The sequence below is a fragment of the Actinia tenebrosa genome, unplaced genomic scaffold, assembly GCF_029948245.1.
Source record: "Actinia tenebrosa isolate PJP-AT-01 unplaced genomic scaffold, QUT_ActTen_1.0 PGA_scaffold4__44_contigs__length_22323623, whole genome shotgun sequence".
NCBI lineage: Eukaryota > Metazoa > Cnidaria > Anthozoa > Actiniaria > Actiniidae > Actinia > Actinia tenebrosa.
The window spans coordinates 956286-975812 of NW_028292581.1; the positions used below are offsets into that span (position 1 = coordinate 956286).

A 19527-nucleotide genomic window follows, 5' to 3' on the forward strand; every position below is an offset into this window, starting at 1 on the left:
GATACGTGGGACCTTCTCCCACCGGATGCTTTTGGAATTCAAAGTCCATTAGCACATGACCGGCCGCCTACGCACTAGTTCCGAATTACCAGGCGGCGTGCGAATACTATCTTTACTTATCCCCAGTCGAGGACGCCTCGAAGGTCTGACGACGATAAGCCACCAGTAATACACGAGGATAAGATCAACCCTTCATCTTCTTCAGGAGTACCCCACTCCAATAGCCTACGACTAAATTCCAAATGTTATTCCCCACAAACTTAGCAGTTCTCCGCCGGCCCTAAGCGCCAGACTAAGAACACTACCAAGCAGCCAGGAATGCCGGCTGCCATCTTTTTCCCTAAGTCGGTCAGCCCATTGCTAATTTCTTTACGCCCGCGCCTGTAGCCTTAAGAGCGGATAGGATAACTCCTACTACGCTCGAAATAGCAATCGCGAATGCCAGCGGAAGACCATACTTCAAAAGGGCTCTTTTTACCTTTTCCTTGGTGGTAAGCCCCAGCTCCTTTTCCAGGTTTTCCTTTTGCGCCCGCAATTCCGCAACTCTCTCCTGAAGGGCTTCTGATTCCCTTTGAGCTGCTTCCCTTTCTTCCTCGGGACGAGTTTTGGTCCTCGATTAATTTTCCTGCTGCCGCTCTATTTGCCCCTCCAGGTCTTCGCGGGCCTGATCTCTTTGCCGGATTTGTTCTTCCTTAGTGTTAATTTCGGCAACCAACTGCCGCCGTTCCTTAAAGAGCCGGTTATGATGATATGCAAGTTTTTAGCTTCCTCTTTTGTCAGGTCTAGCTCCTGTAAGGCGAGGTCGAAAGCCCTTTGGGCTTGGTCTCTATCGCGTAGGGCATTGTCTCTTTGTCCTCTAATTTCTATTATTCTTTGGGTTTTGTCATCAACTTCTCTCTTTGAGCATCGAGAAGTAGTCGGTTTTGCCTCATGTATTCTGCCTCCCTTTCTCCAACGTTTCTTGCAGTTCCTCGACGCGTTTTTCTAACGCAACCCTTTCATTTATGTTTTCCAATCTTTCTAACATGCTTCTAGTGGCACGCTGGAAGCCTTTTAATCTTGCTACGTCACCCCTAACTTCGCCATTTTCGTCAAAGAGGGGCTGCGGTTTTGTCCAGCGGTCTTTATCAGAAATCTCAGGTCTTGAACGCTTATGAGGACTTTTGTTTCCGCGTTCTGTGAGCCTTACGTCGTCAGCATCGAAGTGGAATAGCGCTGCGTTAGCTCTTGCGTTGCCCACTCTACAGTTTCCCGCGCGGCTGCCCAGGCTGCTCTATGTTTGAAGCTCCAAGTACTCAGGGACGGGGCTGCCGTGGTTTTTGATTGCCACATGCGATTCAAGGCGGGCCTTGAAGCTTTTCCATCTATTACCATACTTGTTTTCTAGAGCCATATCGTAGATTAGGGGGGTCGGTTTCCGCGCCTTTAGTCCATGCGTCGTATTCTTCGTCGTTAATGTCTACTTGACCTTCTTCGGTGGTGGGGTCAAATCCGTTCCTTCTACTTCCATTATATATGATAAGCTCAAAGTTAAACCCCAACGTATTACCTAAGCAGGTTGGCGGACTGAAAGCAGAACGCACCTTTCACCGAGTCACCTTTACCCCCAGCAGCGCTAGACCTGGAGAAACGCTGTACGTAGGCGTGCCCCGCCTAAACGGATAACCTAGTCTTAGTTCCTGGCACCCTGGCGCTAAGGTTTGACCTAGCAATACAACCAAGCACTGCGGACGCGCGTCACGTTGTCAACGACCTTGGCCGCAACATTGTCTCAAAGATGCGGGTGAAGTTCGCAGGGGAATCCCTCTTGGACTTAAATAGGTACGATCTGTATACCACGTACAAAGACTTATGGTTGACTGCATTTGACCGCGCGCAAAGGATAGAGCAGGGAATCGCCAGTGATGCCATACGCAAGGTAAGAAGCGCAACCTCTGGCGCCTCAGGAGAAGACGAAATAAAGACGGCTTATGGCACTAAATATGTCGTTCCATTAGATTTCGAAGTTATCACGAACCACGGTGCATACTACCCAAGGCAGCTAAGCGAGCTGCAGTTCGAAGTAACCCTAGCAGACACTACGAACATCCTACAGGGAAAGGACGTAAGTTCCTCAGCCGTCCACCCATACTCCGTTACTAACTTAGAGCTGCAGTATGAAACGGTATACAGCGAAGACTTAGCACGTAGCGCCGGTATGGAATACAGCTCCGGGAAGGCTTTCCTTTACGATCACGTCGTGATGTACAAGACGTTCAGCTTTACAAATAACGTCGAAGAGGTCATCAACCAAAGCATTAACCTTCCCAGGCGCAGCCTTACAGGGATAATGTTGCTGTTCGCAAAGACATACACGGCAGGATTGCGTGACTCCGAGGCGTTCTTTAATCCTAACATTACCAACGTAGGTGTTAGCATCAACGGAGTGCCTAATAAGGTTTACTCACAAGGGATAAAGCCCGCGGATATGTACCGGGAAGTCGCACGTAAGTTTGGCGACCAAATTGACCCAAAGAAATTCTTTAAGGATAAGTACGCGCTGTGGATCGACATGCGCACGACGAACGACGAAGACCTACATGGACAGGGATTGCGGCTGGTAAATACCCAGGACGGCATTACGTTGGAGATCAAGCGCACCAAAGACGCCAGCGACGCTACTAAGATCAACGCATATATCTTCGTAGTCTCAGACGCGCAACTGAGTGTAGAAATGAATCAGCTAAAAAGCGTTGCCTACTAGGCTCGCGTTCCTTGAGCCAAGCGAAAGGATAAAAAATATTCCTTACGTATAATATGCTCCGCGTATTCGAAAACAACGAAACTAAACTGCAATGCATAGTGCAAGGCGATAAGCTGTACTTTAAAGCAAAGGAGGTAGCAAAGGCATTAGGTTATGCAGACACCAAAGATGCTATTAAAGCCCACGTGCGGGACAAGCATAAGAAGAGACTTAACGAGTTGGAGGTGAATCGCCTCCCTTCTGGTTCGCACCCGCAATCCCTGTATGTGACGGAGTCTGGTTTGTATCAATTGATATTCAGCTCCAAACTGCCAACGGCAGAGTCGTTCCAAGATTGGGTCTTCGAAGACGTCCTACCTACGTTAAGGAAGACGGGGAAATACTCGTTGGATGGTCCAAATAAGTTGACCTTCAAGATCGAGGATGAGTTCGACTTACATAAGAAGGTCATCGATAAGATACGCAGGTTTTACCCTACGCTGATATTAGCGCCTGGACTCGGGGAATTGCAAGATACCACCAGTAAAAGGATAAAGTGCTGGCAAAAGGGCTACCAGGCAGGTCAACCCGACATCCTAATTCTTAACTCCCATAAGAAATACAATGGGTTCTGTCTGGAACTGAAGACGCCAAAGGGTAACGGCGTATTGTCCGACAAACAAAAAGCGGTATTGACGCAATATGAAATGAATGGATACTTAACGATGGTAAGCAACGATTACGATCTGATCTGCAGGGAAATCGACCGTTACGTCGACGGCATTCGCATACCTTGCCCTTGGTGTGTTAAGGCTTTCAAATCGCATGAGAACTTACGAACGCACCAAAAGATATTTCATAGATATAATGATTCTTGAACAAACTCACTGGCGCGACTTGCTACATGGCATTTCATACGAAATAAAAAATTACGTCGTCTTCGAGGACATTAACCGTTTAAGGTTGGTCCTCTTAGACGGCAGCCAAGAGTACAGTTTATGGGCTCCCGACTGCGTACGGTACGTACTGCAAGGTGAAGAATATACACACCTGCGTACCTATGGTAAGGTTAACGGCCGATGGAAGTTTGACATCGAACGTCGCCCGGAAGCTAATCCATTATGTGATTGATTAGATATTGGTCTGCTTCGGCGGACCTCATTTTTTCTGTTATCTGGTAAGCGGATACGGTAATCAAGGCTCCTCCTATGAACGCTGCGATTTGAGGAATCATATATCTTTCTCATTTTTCCAAGCCTTTCGTACCGCCAGGTAATGGTCTAAAGGACGTGGTCCGTCGTACAGGCAGCACCAAATATGTTGACCGCTGCGTCGACAGCCACATTTATCGCAGATGCCGTCCCAGTGTTCTCGGTTCTCCCATTTTACTCCTTCGTAGTCGTCAAAGCATACGAAATCTTGGTCTATTTCCTTCTTACGTCGCGTGAGCGCCCGGCTGGTTTCAAGGGGGCAACATCGCTCTGCTAAATCGCCGTGGGTTTCACAGACGACTTCTTCGAGGTGGTAACGCCGGCAGCGGTATTTATGCCAGTTCTCCTCGAAGTGAGGTTCATCGCAACGGAGACAACGGTCTTTGAGGCAGACTCTGTTCTCGCGGTGATATCGTAGGGCCTGTACAGTGGACAGTTCCTTACCGCAGTCACCGCAAAGGGTACTTACGGTCTTCTGACAGACTTTCTTGGAAAGATGGTATTGCAGTCGCTGCTTACTGCTGAAAGATTTATTACATCGCATGCACTCCATTATATACACCTTATTTTTTATTGTTATTTTGTTAAATGCTGCAAAGAGGTCTCAAGTAAGGGTCTATCTTTTATTGTTATTTTGTTAAGCCCCCATTAAAAGATGAGGTATCATTCTTTCTCATTGTTGAAACCAGCAAAAAGATAATCATGTTAACCATTCTTCGATCGTGATGATTTAACAAAATAACAATAAAAAATAGACCCTTACTTGAGACCTCTTTGCAGCATTTAACAAAATAACGATAAAAAAAGAAAGACCTATGCTAATTCCTCTTGCTGGGGCTTAGTAAGATCTTCTTTGCGACCTCTTACTCTTCTCGAACGTCGTCTAAAGTCCTTTGTGCTTTAGTATCCGCGGGACACCAATGTCCAATGAAGTCTTCTTCAGAGAATACCTTATTACAGTGACAGCAGCTGTGTTTCTTACGAGGCGTCGGAGGGGTAACGATGATGCAGTCAGCAGGTAGTTCGCACGTAATGCAGTCCATATATCTATGGGGGATATCGAATGAAGTCCTTAATGGACTCCTTAGCCCAGCCCGCCATTGTCAAAAGCGCGCCAAACCGTTCTGCACGCTTCAGACCACACATTTCATCGTACAATTCCTGTACGCGCTCTTTTAACCGGTCTATCTCTTCCCTTTGCATTTCTATGGTGTCTCTTTTATCCTTTGCGTCGGCGGTAATCCTTCTTACTGCTTCCACTGGTTCCATCTATATATGAACCCAGATCACATGCCTTGTAACGCTCTGATAGTAGGACCCACCGGCTGCGGAAAGACCCAGTTCATCGTGGAGCAGCTATTAGGATCCTTTAGATACCGCTTTGACTACATAGTGCTGCTTTGTCCCACCTACGTGAATAACCGCACCTGGGAAGGCATAGGAGTGAAAGATGACGACTTCTTCGTAGATATCTTAGATCCTAACGAGTTATCCAGCCATTTGAAGTTCTGGCACAAGCAATTCCCTAAAGATACACAGACGCTCCTCATATTGGATGACATTGCCTGTGGGGACGACGTAAAAAGGCGCACCTCCGAATTAGTGAAGCTCGCCTTCAGCGGTAGACACGACAATATCAGCGTTTGGTTGCTCTCCCAGCAGCTTACCAGCGTCTCTAAGCCCTTTAGGGAAAACATAGGCTCTCTCGTAGTATTTTATACTCCGAGCAAGTCTGACCTGGAAACCATTTTAAGCGACTACGGCGGTGAGATAAGCAAGGAACAGCTGCACGAATACATGCGGCATTTAAAAACGCACCAACATTCCAAGATGATCTTCTCTTTGAGGTTTCCGTATGACGTTAACATATATGGACATTGAGCAGCTCATAGATGAAGTCCCCACACAGTTAGATGAAAGTAACCTCAAGGAACAACTTAACATCCTGGTGTCATCTGGGAAGTGTAAAGAAATGATAGGTAAGGAACTTACCCATGAGCAGGTTAATAAGCTGTCAGAAGAGGAGGTTAAGAAGTTCCATAAGAGGTACGAGGCTGCCCTTGCAAGTAAGACCACGGACGCCGTAGCAGACTCCGCTATCCGACTTGCCACTAAATTGCTTGGACTTGCACTGCCCATAGACGACGTGGAGCAACTACAGAAGGACATAAGAGATGACTATGTCATATCCCAAGAACTTAAGATAACCTGTGGGTGGTTGTCTTTGAAGTGCGGTAAGTTAATGGCAGTCGCCTCTGCGGCTTTGCACGTAGCTCAGCATGTCGACTTGAAGGAGGTACTAGGTTCCTTCGGAACATCTTGGAAGGACTTCAAGAAGGACAGAGAAGTCGAAAAGGTCTTCCAGGCGGCACTTGCTGAGGTACCTAGTCAAGTACCTGCAAGTGACTTATCAAGTACTTAGTCAAGTCATTCGCGGGAATTACCCAGGTCGCCTCAAGTACCTAGTTAAGTACTTATCAATTCCTTCAAGTCCTTAGATATAAATGAGTGAAGCTGAATCGAAGGCGGAGGAAACCCCTCAAGTAGAGGAGCAACGAATCACCAAGGCTAAATCTCCAGGCAGAGTTGCTGCCGGTAAGAAGCTCGCGGAGATGAACAGGAAGAACAAAGCAAAGAAAGAAGAAAAGGTGGAGGAAGAGGAATCCTTCATTAATCCTGGGTACGTCATTGGCGCGTTAGGAGTCGCTATAGCAGCAGGCAGCCTTTACTTACAATGGCGGGCAACGAAAAAGGTAGAACCACCAACGTATCACGCACCTGTGGAGGTTAGAAAAAGTAAGATCCCTGAAATGGAGTAGATTTATCACCACGTACCGTGGCGACCTAGATTTTCCTTCTCGCTTTGTAATATAATGTCGACCGCGTTGTTGAAAACTGTTGAAGAGGCAGCTATCATTACTTCCATCGTTGCGGGTATTGGTTGGGTAGGTAAGAAAGCGCTCAAAGAAGACTTTACTGAAGACCCAAGCAAGAGCTTCGCTAACTTTGCTAAGATGACCGCTGCCGTAGGCGGGGCTATCATGGTAAAGGATTACCTACGGAAGGAAAAGTACCTACCTAATGTATAATGGTTAGCTTAGTCGCAGGTGGAGTCATTGCAGCTTTAGCATTTACAGGGGCTAATTATGGTGGTCAATATTTGGATAGATTAGTTAGAGGCGACAAAAGCGGTGCCGCCGAAAGAAAGAGACACGACTTAGCGCTGGAGAAATATCAAAGGGACGTTGCAGCTTGGAATGAAAAAAGACAAGCTTACAGGGATTGGTTGGATAAGAACTACCAAGACAAAATGCAGGCAGACAAGAACTTCGAAAACACAGACTACGCCTTCAAACTTTATGCGCAAGCACACCCCGACTTTAGAATGAAAAAGCCTCAGTTCAAGAATTACTACCAGCCTTCTAAGAAACAAAAAGACAATGAATTGGTCTTTGTAGGAGTCGCAGGGCTGGCCGGAGGCGTGGCTTTGGCGTATCTAATATAATGATCGTCTTTTTGGAAAGCGACAAGAATGACTTTACCACGTATTTGAATCCTCCCATCAAAGCCTGTAAGGTTCGGTTGGTTAGTTGCTCTTTGTACAATTCTTGGTATAATTTAATTAATGGCTTTGTCATCGGAACTTCCGGCACCAAACCAAAAATACCAGATTCCCATTACACCCCCATAACACTGGCTAAGGAGCTAGCAAAGCATGGATATACTCTTACCACAGGATTACCCCATGAAATGACATTTAAGAAAAATAATGGGAGCGCTAATTTAAAGGACAGTTCATTGGTAGAACTCCTGGGCCTTACTAGTACCACAATAAATAGCGGCAATACATATGATGTGAAATGGAAAGTCGCATCCTCTTACGAAGTCTATTGCGACTTGGTTCATAGTTACAACAATGGAGAAAAGTCTTCTCTTATGTCCAAGTTTCTGCCCCAAGGTAATCCATTTGACCCAGTAGAATACACTCCCATTTCTTTGAGCTATGACTTGTCTAATTTGGTAGAAAGCATAAACATCACCATTAAAGTGGACGGAAAGACGGTGGATTTTAACGGACGTAAGATCAATCTTGTTTTGGAATTCATATAATGGGCCGCGTAGAGGACAAACTTAAAAGGATTTACTATGGGCCGGAAGGCTATTGGAGAGGAGCGTCAGCTATCAAGAAACTCGCGACCGCGGCCAGGGTATCAGACGAAACGGCTAAGAACTGGTTGAAAAAAACAAACCCTCTGGCAGGTTTATCTTCCCGTGCCTAAGTACATTCCCAGGCCCAGCTTCACCGTAAATACCCCCAATGAAGTTCATCAGGCGGATTTGCTTTTCTTGCCGCACGATAAGGTGAGAAAGAAGACCTATAGGTACGCTTTGACCGTAGTTGATATCGCAAGCAGATATAAGGATGCCGAACCTATAACCAGCAAGGATTCTGGGGAAGTCGCAGAAGCCCTAGGTAGGGTTTATAAGCGCGTCTTGAAATGGCCTAAGCTGCTGCAAGTGGATGCGGGGACGGAGTTTATGGGCGTGGTTACCAAGACCCTGAAAGACCACGACACTAAAATTAGAAGAGCTAAAGCAGAGTACCACAGGGGTCAAAGCATTGTCGAAAGATTCAATAAGACCCTGGCCGAGCGTCTCTTTGGATACCAGTATTGGAAAGAGCTGGAAGATCCCTCCAAACGCAATAGGGAATGGACTCAGAGGCTCCCCCAGGTCGTCGCAGCTTCGAACAACGAGGCGGCCAGGGCTACGGGAATGAAACCCAGGGATGCCATAAAAAAGAAACACGTGGAACACAAGTCCTTCATCAGAAGTTCGAGGGCGGTCTTCCCCCATGAAAAGAAATTAGGTAATGTCACGGTTCGATATCTCTATGAGCCGGGTGAATTAGAAGGAGGATCCAAAAGAGCTACGGATCCTAATTGGTCTTTGGAAACTTACCAGATCCGAAGTGCGATAGCTAAGAAGGGTCAGCCCATCTTGTATTATCTTCATGATGGTCCCACGCGTGGGTTCGTCAAAGAAGAACTGCTTATCGTGTGATGTCCGAATGCTATCGTATGCACTCCGTCATCACACATCCATCGCTTACCGTCAAATGCAGACAGCGACACCTTCTCCTGCGTGACGTTATGTATCTGATGACCATAGCTGCGCAGGCTGTTCATCTTATGCCGCTGTTCCTTCCGTGTTCGTAATACGTTGAGGTAGGACTCGTGCGTAATGTCCTTCTTAACCACGTACTTTTTTACGCCTTTAGCTTTCTTTTCTACACCGTCTAACTTTAGCACGCTGTACATCTTTGGTTTCAGACCCACGTACTCTACTATGGGTTTTCCTAACATTTCGTCTTTCATCTTCCCAATTACCTTCTTATTCTTCGCAGAGTAAAGGAAGTGCTCCTTCGGGTAACCGCTGGTGTCGTACTCGTCTATGTCGGGGAGGCAGTCTTTGTAAACGTCTTCCGTTTGCACTTCTAGAATTAGGGAGTCGGTGTCTGTGTACAGGAGGCGACAGCGGTCTCCGTACTTTGGCTTAAGCTTATCGTAGTAGAACTCGTACATAAGCAGCTTCGATAGATCCAGCACCGTAAAGCCTGTGTAAACGGGCTTGTTTAGTAAGAGGTTTGCCCTTTTCATGTGAATCACGTAGAAGTTCAGCATTTCTACGTATCTAACGAAGCCTGGCTGTGACACGTATGCTTCTGCTTCCTCTTTGGTGCTGACTATTTTTACGCTTACGCGCTTGCGGATGTTCTCCATTGTCTTTCCGAACACGCTGTTGTTCATCAGTTTGAATAGGTTTTTCTCGAAGTCATTTTTCGCTGCGGTACGCTTTTGCGTGTTAAAGTCAATGTAGGGGCGCATCCAGGGTTCCTGCGTGAATTTTAGGACTCTGTGGATCTTCTCTACGCGCATTCCGTGTCGCACGTAGAACTGCAGGTTGCGGTAATGTACCACATACTTCTTCTTATCCATCAGGTTCATAGTTAGTTTCCTGTACGGTTTGTAACCAGGGCACATTTGCTTTTGCAGCGGACTTAGCTGCTTAAATGGTATCTCTATCGCTTCTGGTGCTAAGGGGAACTCATTGTGTTCGTCGTGCAGGCGCTCTGGGTACTCCAGATCCACTTCTAAAACGTAACCCTTGTCTTCCTCCTTTCCTACCTGCATGTAGAAGTCTATCGGCTTCACTGGATCCCATTCGAAGTCTCTCACAGGTAGGTACTGTGACATTGCCCAACCATAAAGGTTATTCGCATCCAGGTAGTAAATGTATGTGGTTGGTTTCTCTGGGTCGTGCTCTACTAAGGGGTTGTTTGCGCGGGCGTAACGTCGGCTGGGCCCGCATACGCCGCCGCGGATACCGTCTTCCATAAAGCGGTACATGTCGTATTCCGTTAGGAGATCCAACTGCGCATTTGTCTTCTTTAACAAAGCACTCCAGCTGAGCCCAGGAGCCGTGTAGAAATTAGCGGGATCCAATCCGTAATATTCCATAGCCATCTTTCTGAAGCTTTGGAAAACATCTGCAAGCAGCACTACGTCAGACCTTAGGTAGATGTCGTGGTAGTCCCCCATGTTCTCACAGGAGTACTTTTCCCACACGTCTAACGCATGCTGGTACTCCTCATCCTTTATGCCGGACTCGTTTAGGGTGCTGTAGAAGCGATCTTTGGGTGGTAGGGGTTCTTCGAATCGATCCCAGGAGTCCATGTACTCGTATGGGTACACTCCTTTCCTTTCCGCGCCGTATTGGCTGGAAATGGGAAAGTTGGTGTTATACTTTACGAGGTTTGCTAAGGAGTCCGCCATAAACTGCTGCGAATCTAAGAACTTTAGCTTACCCACAGTTACGGACATGTAGCGCTCTTTGTTATTGGGTATGCATTTGACGTCGGAGCCGTCTGTTCCTTGTAGTAGCAAATGGGAGTCGTAACCGCGGAGGTTGTGAAAGAACACCGGAATCTCCATGTCTGGATTTACTTTGAAGTTTATATTGCATTTCCAATGAGCCGCTCCTCTGTATTTACCCGTGATGTGGCAGTGATCCCTAACCTTATCCACATAGAAATCCTCAACAAATGCTTTGTGGCAGTGAATGCAGTGCGTGGAGGGCTTTCCCGGCTTCTCACCTTTCTTAGCATACTTCCCGCATTTAAAATGAGCTTCTCCTAGATACTTTCCATCTTCATCCCACGCTTTCTTGGCTCGTCTTCCAAACTGAAGAAGCGTATGTTGACAAATGTGGCATTTTTTTGCCTTGTTAAAAGCCTCCTGGTTCTCTTTGGTAAATTCCATCTTCTTTGGACATCTTAATTGTTCTCTAATCTCTCCCTCCTCTTCTCGCAATGCTTCTAGAAACTCATTAGCTGCGTTCTTACCTCGGTAAATCACAGGAGGGTTTGCTTTACCGTCTGATCTGACTACTATGTAACCAAAGGAGCAGATCTCGTGTAATCCTACCTTATTCGTGGCGCCACGTTTCTGCTCTTCCTTAGTTATCAACGCTTCGAAGTCTGCATATATCACGTAAGGCACTTGCATCTGCTTTTGATGGTCTGCGTATGAAAGCTCTTTGTTGGTGGGCATCTGGATCCGTTGTGCCACTTCTTCGACTCCGCGGCAGATCTCATCGTGTTTCTTTAGGGTATTTAAGGATGTAAATGACAGCAAGCAGCAGTCACAGAAGTACTTTTTGCCTTTGTGCTTAGTATGTCTGTAGAATAGTCTGCTAATGTGTTTAACCCATGAGTAGTGTCCGCCGTGGTAGAATAAATGTACGCGCTCTCCTTTACTTTTTGACAGAACTAACGGTACTATCGTCTGCTCTCTGACTCCGTAAACGTTAATTGCTAGATCGTTTATTTCCTCAAATATGGGGATGTCTATCAACTGCATGGGAAATTCCACACCATCCCACTCTAAATCATCTGTGGGATACTTACTTGTCCTACAGGGATCCTTCTCTGCTGGATACAGTGCAGACCTGATTGCCCACATAAAGCATCGATTGTCTTCATTCTTCACGTTTACAATAGCCTTCTTCCTTTCTACCCACGTTGGTAGCGGTACGTAACTCCCCCCTCGTATGGGTACGTACCTGGCCATACTTATCTCTATTCCTTCAACCTCCTCTACTGTCCAACCCGATCCTTCTTTCGTGTAGTTAGACAGCGACTCCATTATTGCTTCTAAGGCTTCACTGAGTGACCTATCCAGATTCGTGGATTCTAATATCACTAACGACTTTGATCGCAACATTGCTGTCGTCATTACCTCGTCTTTTGACAAACTTACTTCTACCATTATGCTCGCTTTCAGGGCTCCTAATTCTTCTATACCTTTTCGGAGAGTCCTTTTAACCTTCCTTTCTGACTGACGCCAAAACTGTCTAACGTCAATCTCACCGTTACCGGGTATTGACACCGTGCTGAAGTTGCTTTGGGATTCCATCTATATAATAGGAAATATTTTATACCTAATACCAAGCACTTTTTAAGTCGTCGTAGTCGTACTCACAGTCCTGACAATGCCAAAACAATTTAACCTTAGTCTCAAACTTCTTACCACATCCACAATCATAACTGCTCATACACTTCGTCTTCATTTTCAAATGCTTTTTCAAATCCGCTTCTTTCTTAAAAGTTCTCTTACATTCTTCGCACTCCATATATAGACTAACATATTTGCGCTGTTGCCCCCAACCACACTTGGAGTGGGTTGTTTCCGTAGGTGGATTTTTGACACGGATCTTGCCCGTGTTGAGATTGCGCTGGAACCCCCATTCCCTATACTACTCTTTGGAAATCAAAACTTTTGAGCTGCCTTTTGAGTGTCTACCCCTGAAACTTGTTGCATGCAACGAATCTGAAGTTGAATCGCGCTCTACTCTTGCAACATTGAGCGCAGAAAATCTCATCGTGTGAACATGGCTGCAACATTGCGTGCAATGTTTTCAAATGTCCAGCCAATCAGCTTGCACTAAATTTATATCCGCTGACCACTTTTCTTAGCATATCAGGCTGACACAAGCGATGTTGCGAGGTTTTCGTGCAACATGTTTCACCCCTATTCAAATTTGTTGGGTGCAATGTTGGGTGCAATGTTGCGTGCAATGTTGAATGTAGCGAATTGTGAGTAAACAAAATCTAAGGTTCTTGAATATCAAAAATTTGAGCTGCCATAGCCAGAACAATTAACAGCCGAGTTAGAGAGATTTTTTTTGAGTGTAGCAAATTAAACAAGATATTTTCAACATCACAAGTTTCCGTTGGGAATTGATTAAATCATTTTAGTTTAAATTTTTAGATTGCGGAAATGATAAGTAAATATCGAGAGATAAGTCCCCCCCTCTCTCCCAAAAAAAATGGCGATCAAAAACGAATTTAGAATTTTGGAAAACCATTATTACGATGCGATTGTGATGTGAGATTTCCTTAATTGAAACCCAGTATATATTGAGTAGCATCGGCTTCTCTACTAGTCTCCTCTCTACTCAATCCCATAGAAATACAGAGAAATCTCTTTCTGTAAGACAATGATGGGTTTCATCCATTCATAGTACATGTGTTTTTGTAATGAATTTGAAGCAGTTGATCCAGCACATTTTGCATCTTAGTAGAGGCATCTTCCTTCCAACATAGAGTCATCAAATCCCACCAAGCATCTGGGGTTTTTGGTGGTCTCTCGGGTCGTATCCCTTGGTGGCAAACTGCATCTTTCATTGCATCGATATCATAACAGTGTGAGTAGACCTGTGGTCGAGCTTCCCCTGACCCTTCGCATAAGACCCACAACAGAGAACCAAAGGCGTAAATATCATACATCTTTTTGGCATGGCTGCCTCCTTGGTAGTTAAGAAACATCGTCGGTGAAATGTGGAAAGGGATTCCCAGTTTTGTAGTCTCGAATGGCTTCTCTGGTTTACACAGATTCACCTTGGATGTTCCATCTACAGTTAGCTGGCAGAAATCACAAAGAAAACTAAAGTAAACGTGCATAATCAAACCTATATTGATTTAGTTATCTTTTTTGGCATGTCATAAAACGTTTTACTTCCTGTTGGGTTTCCTGTGTAAAGACTCATATTCACCCAGCATCTGTAGCACATCAACTGATCAAAACTTTATCAGATAAAATGCCTTTAGGAAGAAAATTACAAAATTTCCCATTCTTACAATGGGATCATTTTCAAAGAATGTGTTTAAAATGGTATCAGTTTTACACGTGAGTCAGGTTCATTGGCAATACACATTGGCATTTCAGACCACGTGTCATTCGCTAGAGTAATATTTCTTTGTTTAACAGCTGTACATGAGAAGACACATGGATATCGAACCAACTCAAACAAAGACTCTTATTCTCAAGAGAACAACACCGGGTCTGAAATGGGCAAAACATTACGCCAAGTGGATTTGGTCCATTCTAATGGAAAAATAGAGTTGGTCGTAACGCTTGCCGGCCGAAACATGCCGCAAAATAGGCATTTTCATCATTACTCTGGTGATTATAGAAAATCGCACACGCCGATTGGTCGAGAACTTCGGACTTTTTCGGACTTCAACGACTTGAACAAACTGCTCTGAGCGTCTGGGAGAGGTCGACTTGGGGCAACTCTAGGACCACAGGGACCTGTAGGTGAAAATCAAGAAAGTCCGAAGTTCTCGACCAATCATTCAGCTCGTAGCTCCAGCGAGTCGTGTGATCCTGGTTGGGCGGCCTGCTTTATTTAGCGCGTGTGAACTAATATGAAGACGAAAGACTTTCTTAAAGTCTAGAGAGTCCCTACAGGTAAATATAGATCAAGCGCGCACCACTTGTTGAACTCAATAAATATGAATTTTATAAATAAACGCGCTGTCTATTTTCTTTCAGAAAATCACATTTATAGTTAATTAATATTACCATGACATTTTGGGGCTTGAGATCTTGATAGATGTAGTTAGCTTTGTGTATTGCAGAAACTCCTTCTGCTACATCTATAGCAACTCGCAAGCGCTTTTCCCATGACATTCCTCGTTTCAGGGCAGCCAATAGATCTTCTACTGCTTTTTCCATTACTATGTAGAGTTTATCTGGCTCTGGTAAGAACCAGCCGTTCAGCTGTAGAAACTTTGGACAACATGTGCCAAGCTTTTCAACAATATCTCTGAAATAAAGCAACAAAATCTACTTAATGTTATTCGTACATGTGAAACCAGTGGATCTATCAATGGTAATAGATTTCCAAGGGTCGGCGTGGGAAGAGTATAGTGAGTGACCCCGGCTCTCCTCCCAAAAATAGCTTCAAATTTAGATGAACCTCAAGTCAACAAATTCTATTTTCCAACGCGAGTGTGTGACTAGTCTCCATTAGGATAAAGATATACTTACATTGTATGCATGCAATCAAGCATGGTTTGGTTCCAAACCTTTGAGCCAACAGCAGATTTCGTGACCACTTTTACCATACAGCAATCGCGGTCTGCACACCAAAGGGGGCTGGAGCAAGAATGTACTCGACCATGCGCAGTGCACATTTCTTCCTCGCCAAGTTCGGGTGGGCCGCCACGTTCGATGACATACTGCAAAGCATGTCCTTTGACAGCAAGCTCGGCAACTTGTGGGACATAATCAGTACGAAGACGCGTGACCATTGATTCAACACCATGGGAAGATAGTGCTTGGTTCAGTAACTTGAACTCACGGACATCTTGCACGAATTCCTGATGTTTTAATTTTAGAGCTTCTCCACAGGTTTTAACGACAGCTTTAGCAAGTTCTTTGCAGTTGATTTTTGAGAGCATGCCTTGTACGACTTTCCGTCTCCAGGAACTATCTTTTGGCTTTGGTGCATTGGCTCCGTCGTTTTTCAAGTCAAACTTTTCTAAATGTCGTGAAAGTTCTCTTCTTAAAGCAACATCGATAGCAATGGAAAATGACTCTAAAATGCCATCTAGTACAGCACAATTTTCGACAAGACGTTTGGCATTCATTTGTTTCCTTTCTTGGTGATATTCACTAGCATAAGCGCGACGTATAAATCGCGATAGAAGTGCGCTCTCGACAGACTTTGCTAGCTCCTCCACCTTTAACACAGAGAGGACAAGACTGCGTTTCAAATCACGTTTAACAGAGCGCTTCAACACATTGAATGTTCTGTCTAAAATAGAACCCTTTATTTCACTGCAAAATTCTTCAACTAATGACTCCGCATTCCTTTTACCATTTGCCTTGAACTGATATTTTTCTCCTTCTTTTATGAAGATCTCTGCTAGCTTCTCCAGTTCTGAACCAATAGCATTGGTGATGGTTTTGCCCTTGACAATCAGGTCTAAAATCAAGGAGAAGAGCGATAGTTCTATGCCAATTGCACGATTGTAAGCATTAGATACGGAAGACACGGCATTGGCAAATGTTCTTTCCTTATCAACCACGGAAGTGAGGATCATCTCTTGAGTTGACAATAAGATTGATAACGCTTTTTTACTTTCTTTTCTGAAAGAGCTTTCTAGTTTTTCAAAAATGCAAAGCTCCAGGTTTTCGAAGCTCATCGTTGCTGCGTTTCTAAGCTTTCTCTTTCGAGACAGTTTTACCATCCTTGCAGAAACTCCATGGAAAAGGCTAGACGATTCAATTTCATCGTCTGAAGGAAGGAAATCAAGATTTTTCAACTTATGGAAAACGTCATACTTCTTTTTCTGAGCTTGATTGAAAAGCTCTTCATCAAAAGGATCGTCAGCTTCATCATCATCGTTGTCTTCATCCTTGTCATAAGCCTTGGCTTTTTTCTCAACATCTACCTTGCTACAAACAAACATCAGAGAAACGTTTGGAAACTTGTTCTGTAGCTCTCGTATAGTGGTACGGTCCTTTGAATCAAAGAATACTTCAATTATTGCCAAAATTACGAAATAATAATAATAGTAATAAAAAAAAAAAATAATAATAATAATGATAATGATGTGGGCCTCACTGATGGTCTAAAAATTGTAAGAAAGTGTCAGAAATGGGTTATTTCACAGAACTGTGAGATTGTGAAACGTCTGTACAATTGTTAAATTTGTATACATCTTTGTAAAACCAGTCATGCAGATATTTGCTTAGACTATTCATGCCCGCAATATTCTGTATTCATGTAGCAAAAATGTCTGAAGTTGAAATAAACATATAATAATGATAAGTGTTTGTGGCTCGTTGCAAGACCCATATCAATTAATATTGTATCGATGATTGGTTGCAATAACCCAAGAATTTTTTGGCATAATGTTCCCTAAAAAAGTGGGGATTAAAAAACCTAATTATTAAACAAAAATAATTCTGGGGGGGGGAGTGGGGGGAGGGCTGGGGGATTCGCAGCTTTTATCTACTTTTATCTACGCAGCTTTTATTTGGTTATAGTAAAGATTAAAGCTATAACTATTCTTGTAATTCTACTTCGTAAAATTGAGAAAACAGTGTAAATAAATTGAAATTGAATTGAAATGAAATGAAAAGGTTTGAACCCTTCAATTCAATTTCAGCTCAATTTCTTACTGATGCCCCTCCCCCCTGCAACCCTCACCCCTCACCCCTCCCCTCCTCCACCCCTTCCACTCTCAATGAAAGACGTACCTTCCTTTACTTAAAAGTGGAAGGGGCAAAACTAAAAAAAAATTAGTATTTGAGGTCATGATAGTGTCCTCCATAGCACAAGAGAATGGAGGAGTCTAAAAGAGATTATCCTGTGATTTTATCCTTCTTCATGATATCCCAGAGAATGGTCCTTAATCTTTTGGATTGCTCATCATGTTCTAACTAGTCATTCATTTGTGGTACAATTTGCATTATCTGAGCAAGTAATATATGGGTGGGGTCAGTGGGGAGTTTAGGCAATGCACACATCTTAAATATGTTGTCCCTGTTTGAGAAAATGGGGTTAAATTTTACGCCATGAAAATAGAAAATTGTTGGTTTATCAATTCTCATTAAATTTCACAAGATGTATACTAACTCCCTTTCAAAACAACAACCATTCAAAAACCTGCTTATATATCTTAATCATGATAAAGGTACAAAAGATTTTAAAGATAAAGATTTTCCTGAAGGAGGGTGACAAATTCAAAAAACCGCCATTTTGTTTAATTTGAGCCCCCGAAATGCCGAACTAAAAAAAAAGCAGGCCTTACATTTTACGTTTTATTTTGTACAAAAGAAAAAAGAAATGAAAAAAAATATATTGTAAATTACTGCATACATTTTAAAAAGCTGCCATTATTCCACGAAAGGGGGGCCCTCACCCCCTTGCCCCCTCCCCCCGCCTACGCCCTGCAGGATTTTAAAATAAGGGGGGGGGGGAGGTTCAAGAACTCTATTTCCTGCATATTTCCTGCTTTTTAAGGAAAAAAACATAATTCCAGCGAGCCATATTTTAATCCTACCATAAGAGCGTAAAGACGGAACATAATCGGCTTCACAAAGAGGTTTGTGTTTAACTAACTCCCTCCCCGGAGCCACTACTGTAGACCCTTACCGTTTGTTGAAGCTGATTGTTTCCATCCACTACGTAAACAATCAAGGGTACGACTCCTTTGCTTAAGAATTCCTCCACGACAAGGTCCAAAGCTTCGTTCTCGTTGCGACCGGGAGAATCAATGAGCTCTATTCCACATTCCAATAGTTTAATATCTTTGACTCCTACTTCTACTATGGTCTTGAGCTTTTCCCCATCTTGGCGTTCGTCGTCCTTCAGGACAATATATTTCCTGGGAACTTTATCCTTGAAAGTCCTGGTTTCTTGTTTGTGACCTTGAGAGTCCACCAGAGTGACATAGTTCTCATTGCCTGAGCTGTACACCATTCGCACTAGTCGTGCAGTACACGGAGTTTCGTGGGTAGGAAGTATATGTTTACCCAAGAATACATTCAGCAGAGTGGTTTTACCACAGTTATGGGTTCCAATAAACAAAACACAAGGCAAACGATTGCCAAAGTTGAAATCTGGAACCTGGAGTGCAGGCAGAGAGAACAAAGGCTCAGTTCGTCGACTGGCTTTTATTAGATCTTGGATTTCCTTCAGACATCTTGTGGTGTCCCTATGAAGAGCAGCAATCTCAGCAATGTGGGTTTTGTAATCACAGACAGTTTTCTTGAGAGATTCTTTTGCACTCAGACGGAAAGCTAACGAATCTCCCATGTTTACCACTTGTTACTCGGCCACTGTTTGCAATTAGTTATATCGTGGTAGCTTCATGTACAGCTAGCATCCAATGTAAAGTTCGATCCTACACATATTGAATGCAAGCCCGAAATTACTCGCATAAAAACTGCATTTCAACAGTCTGTTATTATTTTTTTGCTTAAGAAAAGAACAAAGTTTCAGCAGCCCGTTTTGATATTTTCTTGGAATCAGACTTTTATATTGCGCATGTTTCAAAACACTTCCGCCTATCATGTGTTCAAATTTGGAACACCGGAACGGACCACCGGAACGGACCACCAGAACGGACCACCGGAACCGTTACCGGAACCGTTACCGCGGAACAGCCGGAACCATCAGAACAAAAATCAGAACCTCCAAAAAGAAAATCGAAACGAGGTCCGGAAAGACTCA

General features: G+C 44.0%; 1 protein-coding gene across 1 annotated transcript; it reads right to left on the reverse strand.

Moving 5' to 3' along the window:
* Positions 1 to 13227: 13227 nt before the first annotated feature.
* Positions 13228 to 19331, reverse strand: LOC116300043 (dual serine/threonine and tyrosine protein kinase). Its single transcript, XM_031708804.2, has 4 exons — positions 18448 to 19331; positions 15330 to 16807; positions 14862 to 15105; positions 13228 to 13918 (listed from the first exon to the last, which is right to left on the reverse strand). Exons 1-4 carry the CDS (start codon positions 19108 to 19110, stop codon positions 13505 to 13507), a joined length of 2799 nt encoding a protein of 932 aa, XP_031564664.2. The 5' UTR covers positions 19111 to 19331; the 3' UTR covers positions 13228 to 13504.
* Between the last annotated feature and the right edge of the window lie 196 nt (positions 19332 to 19527).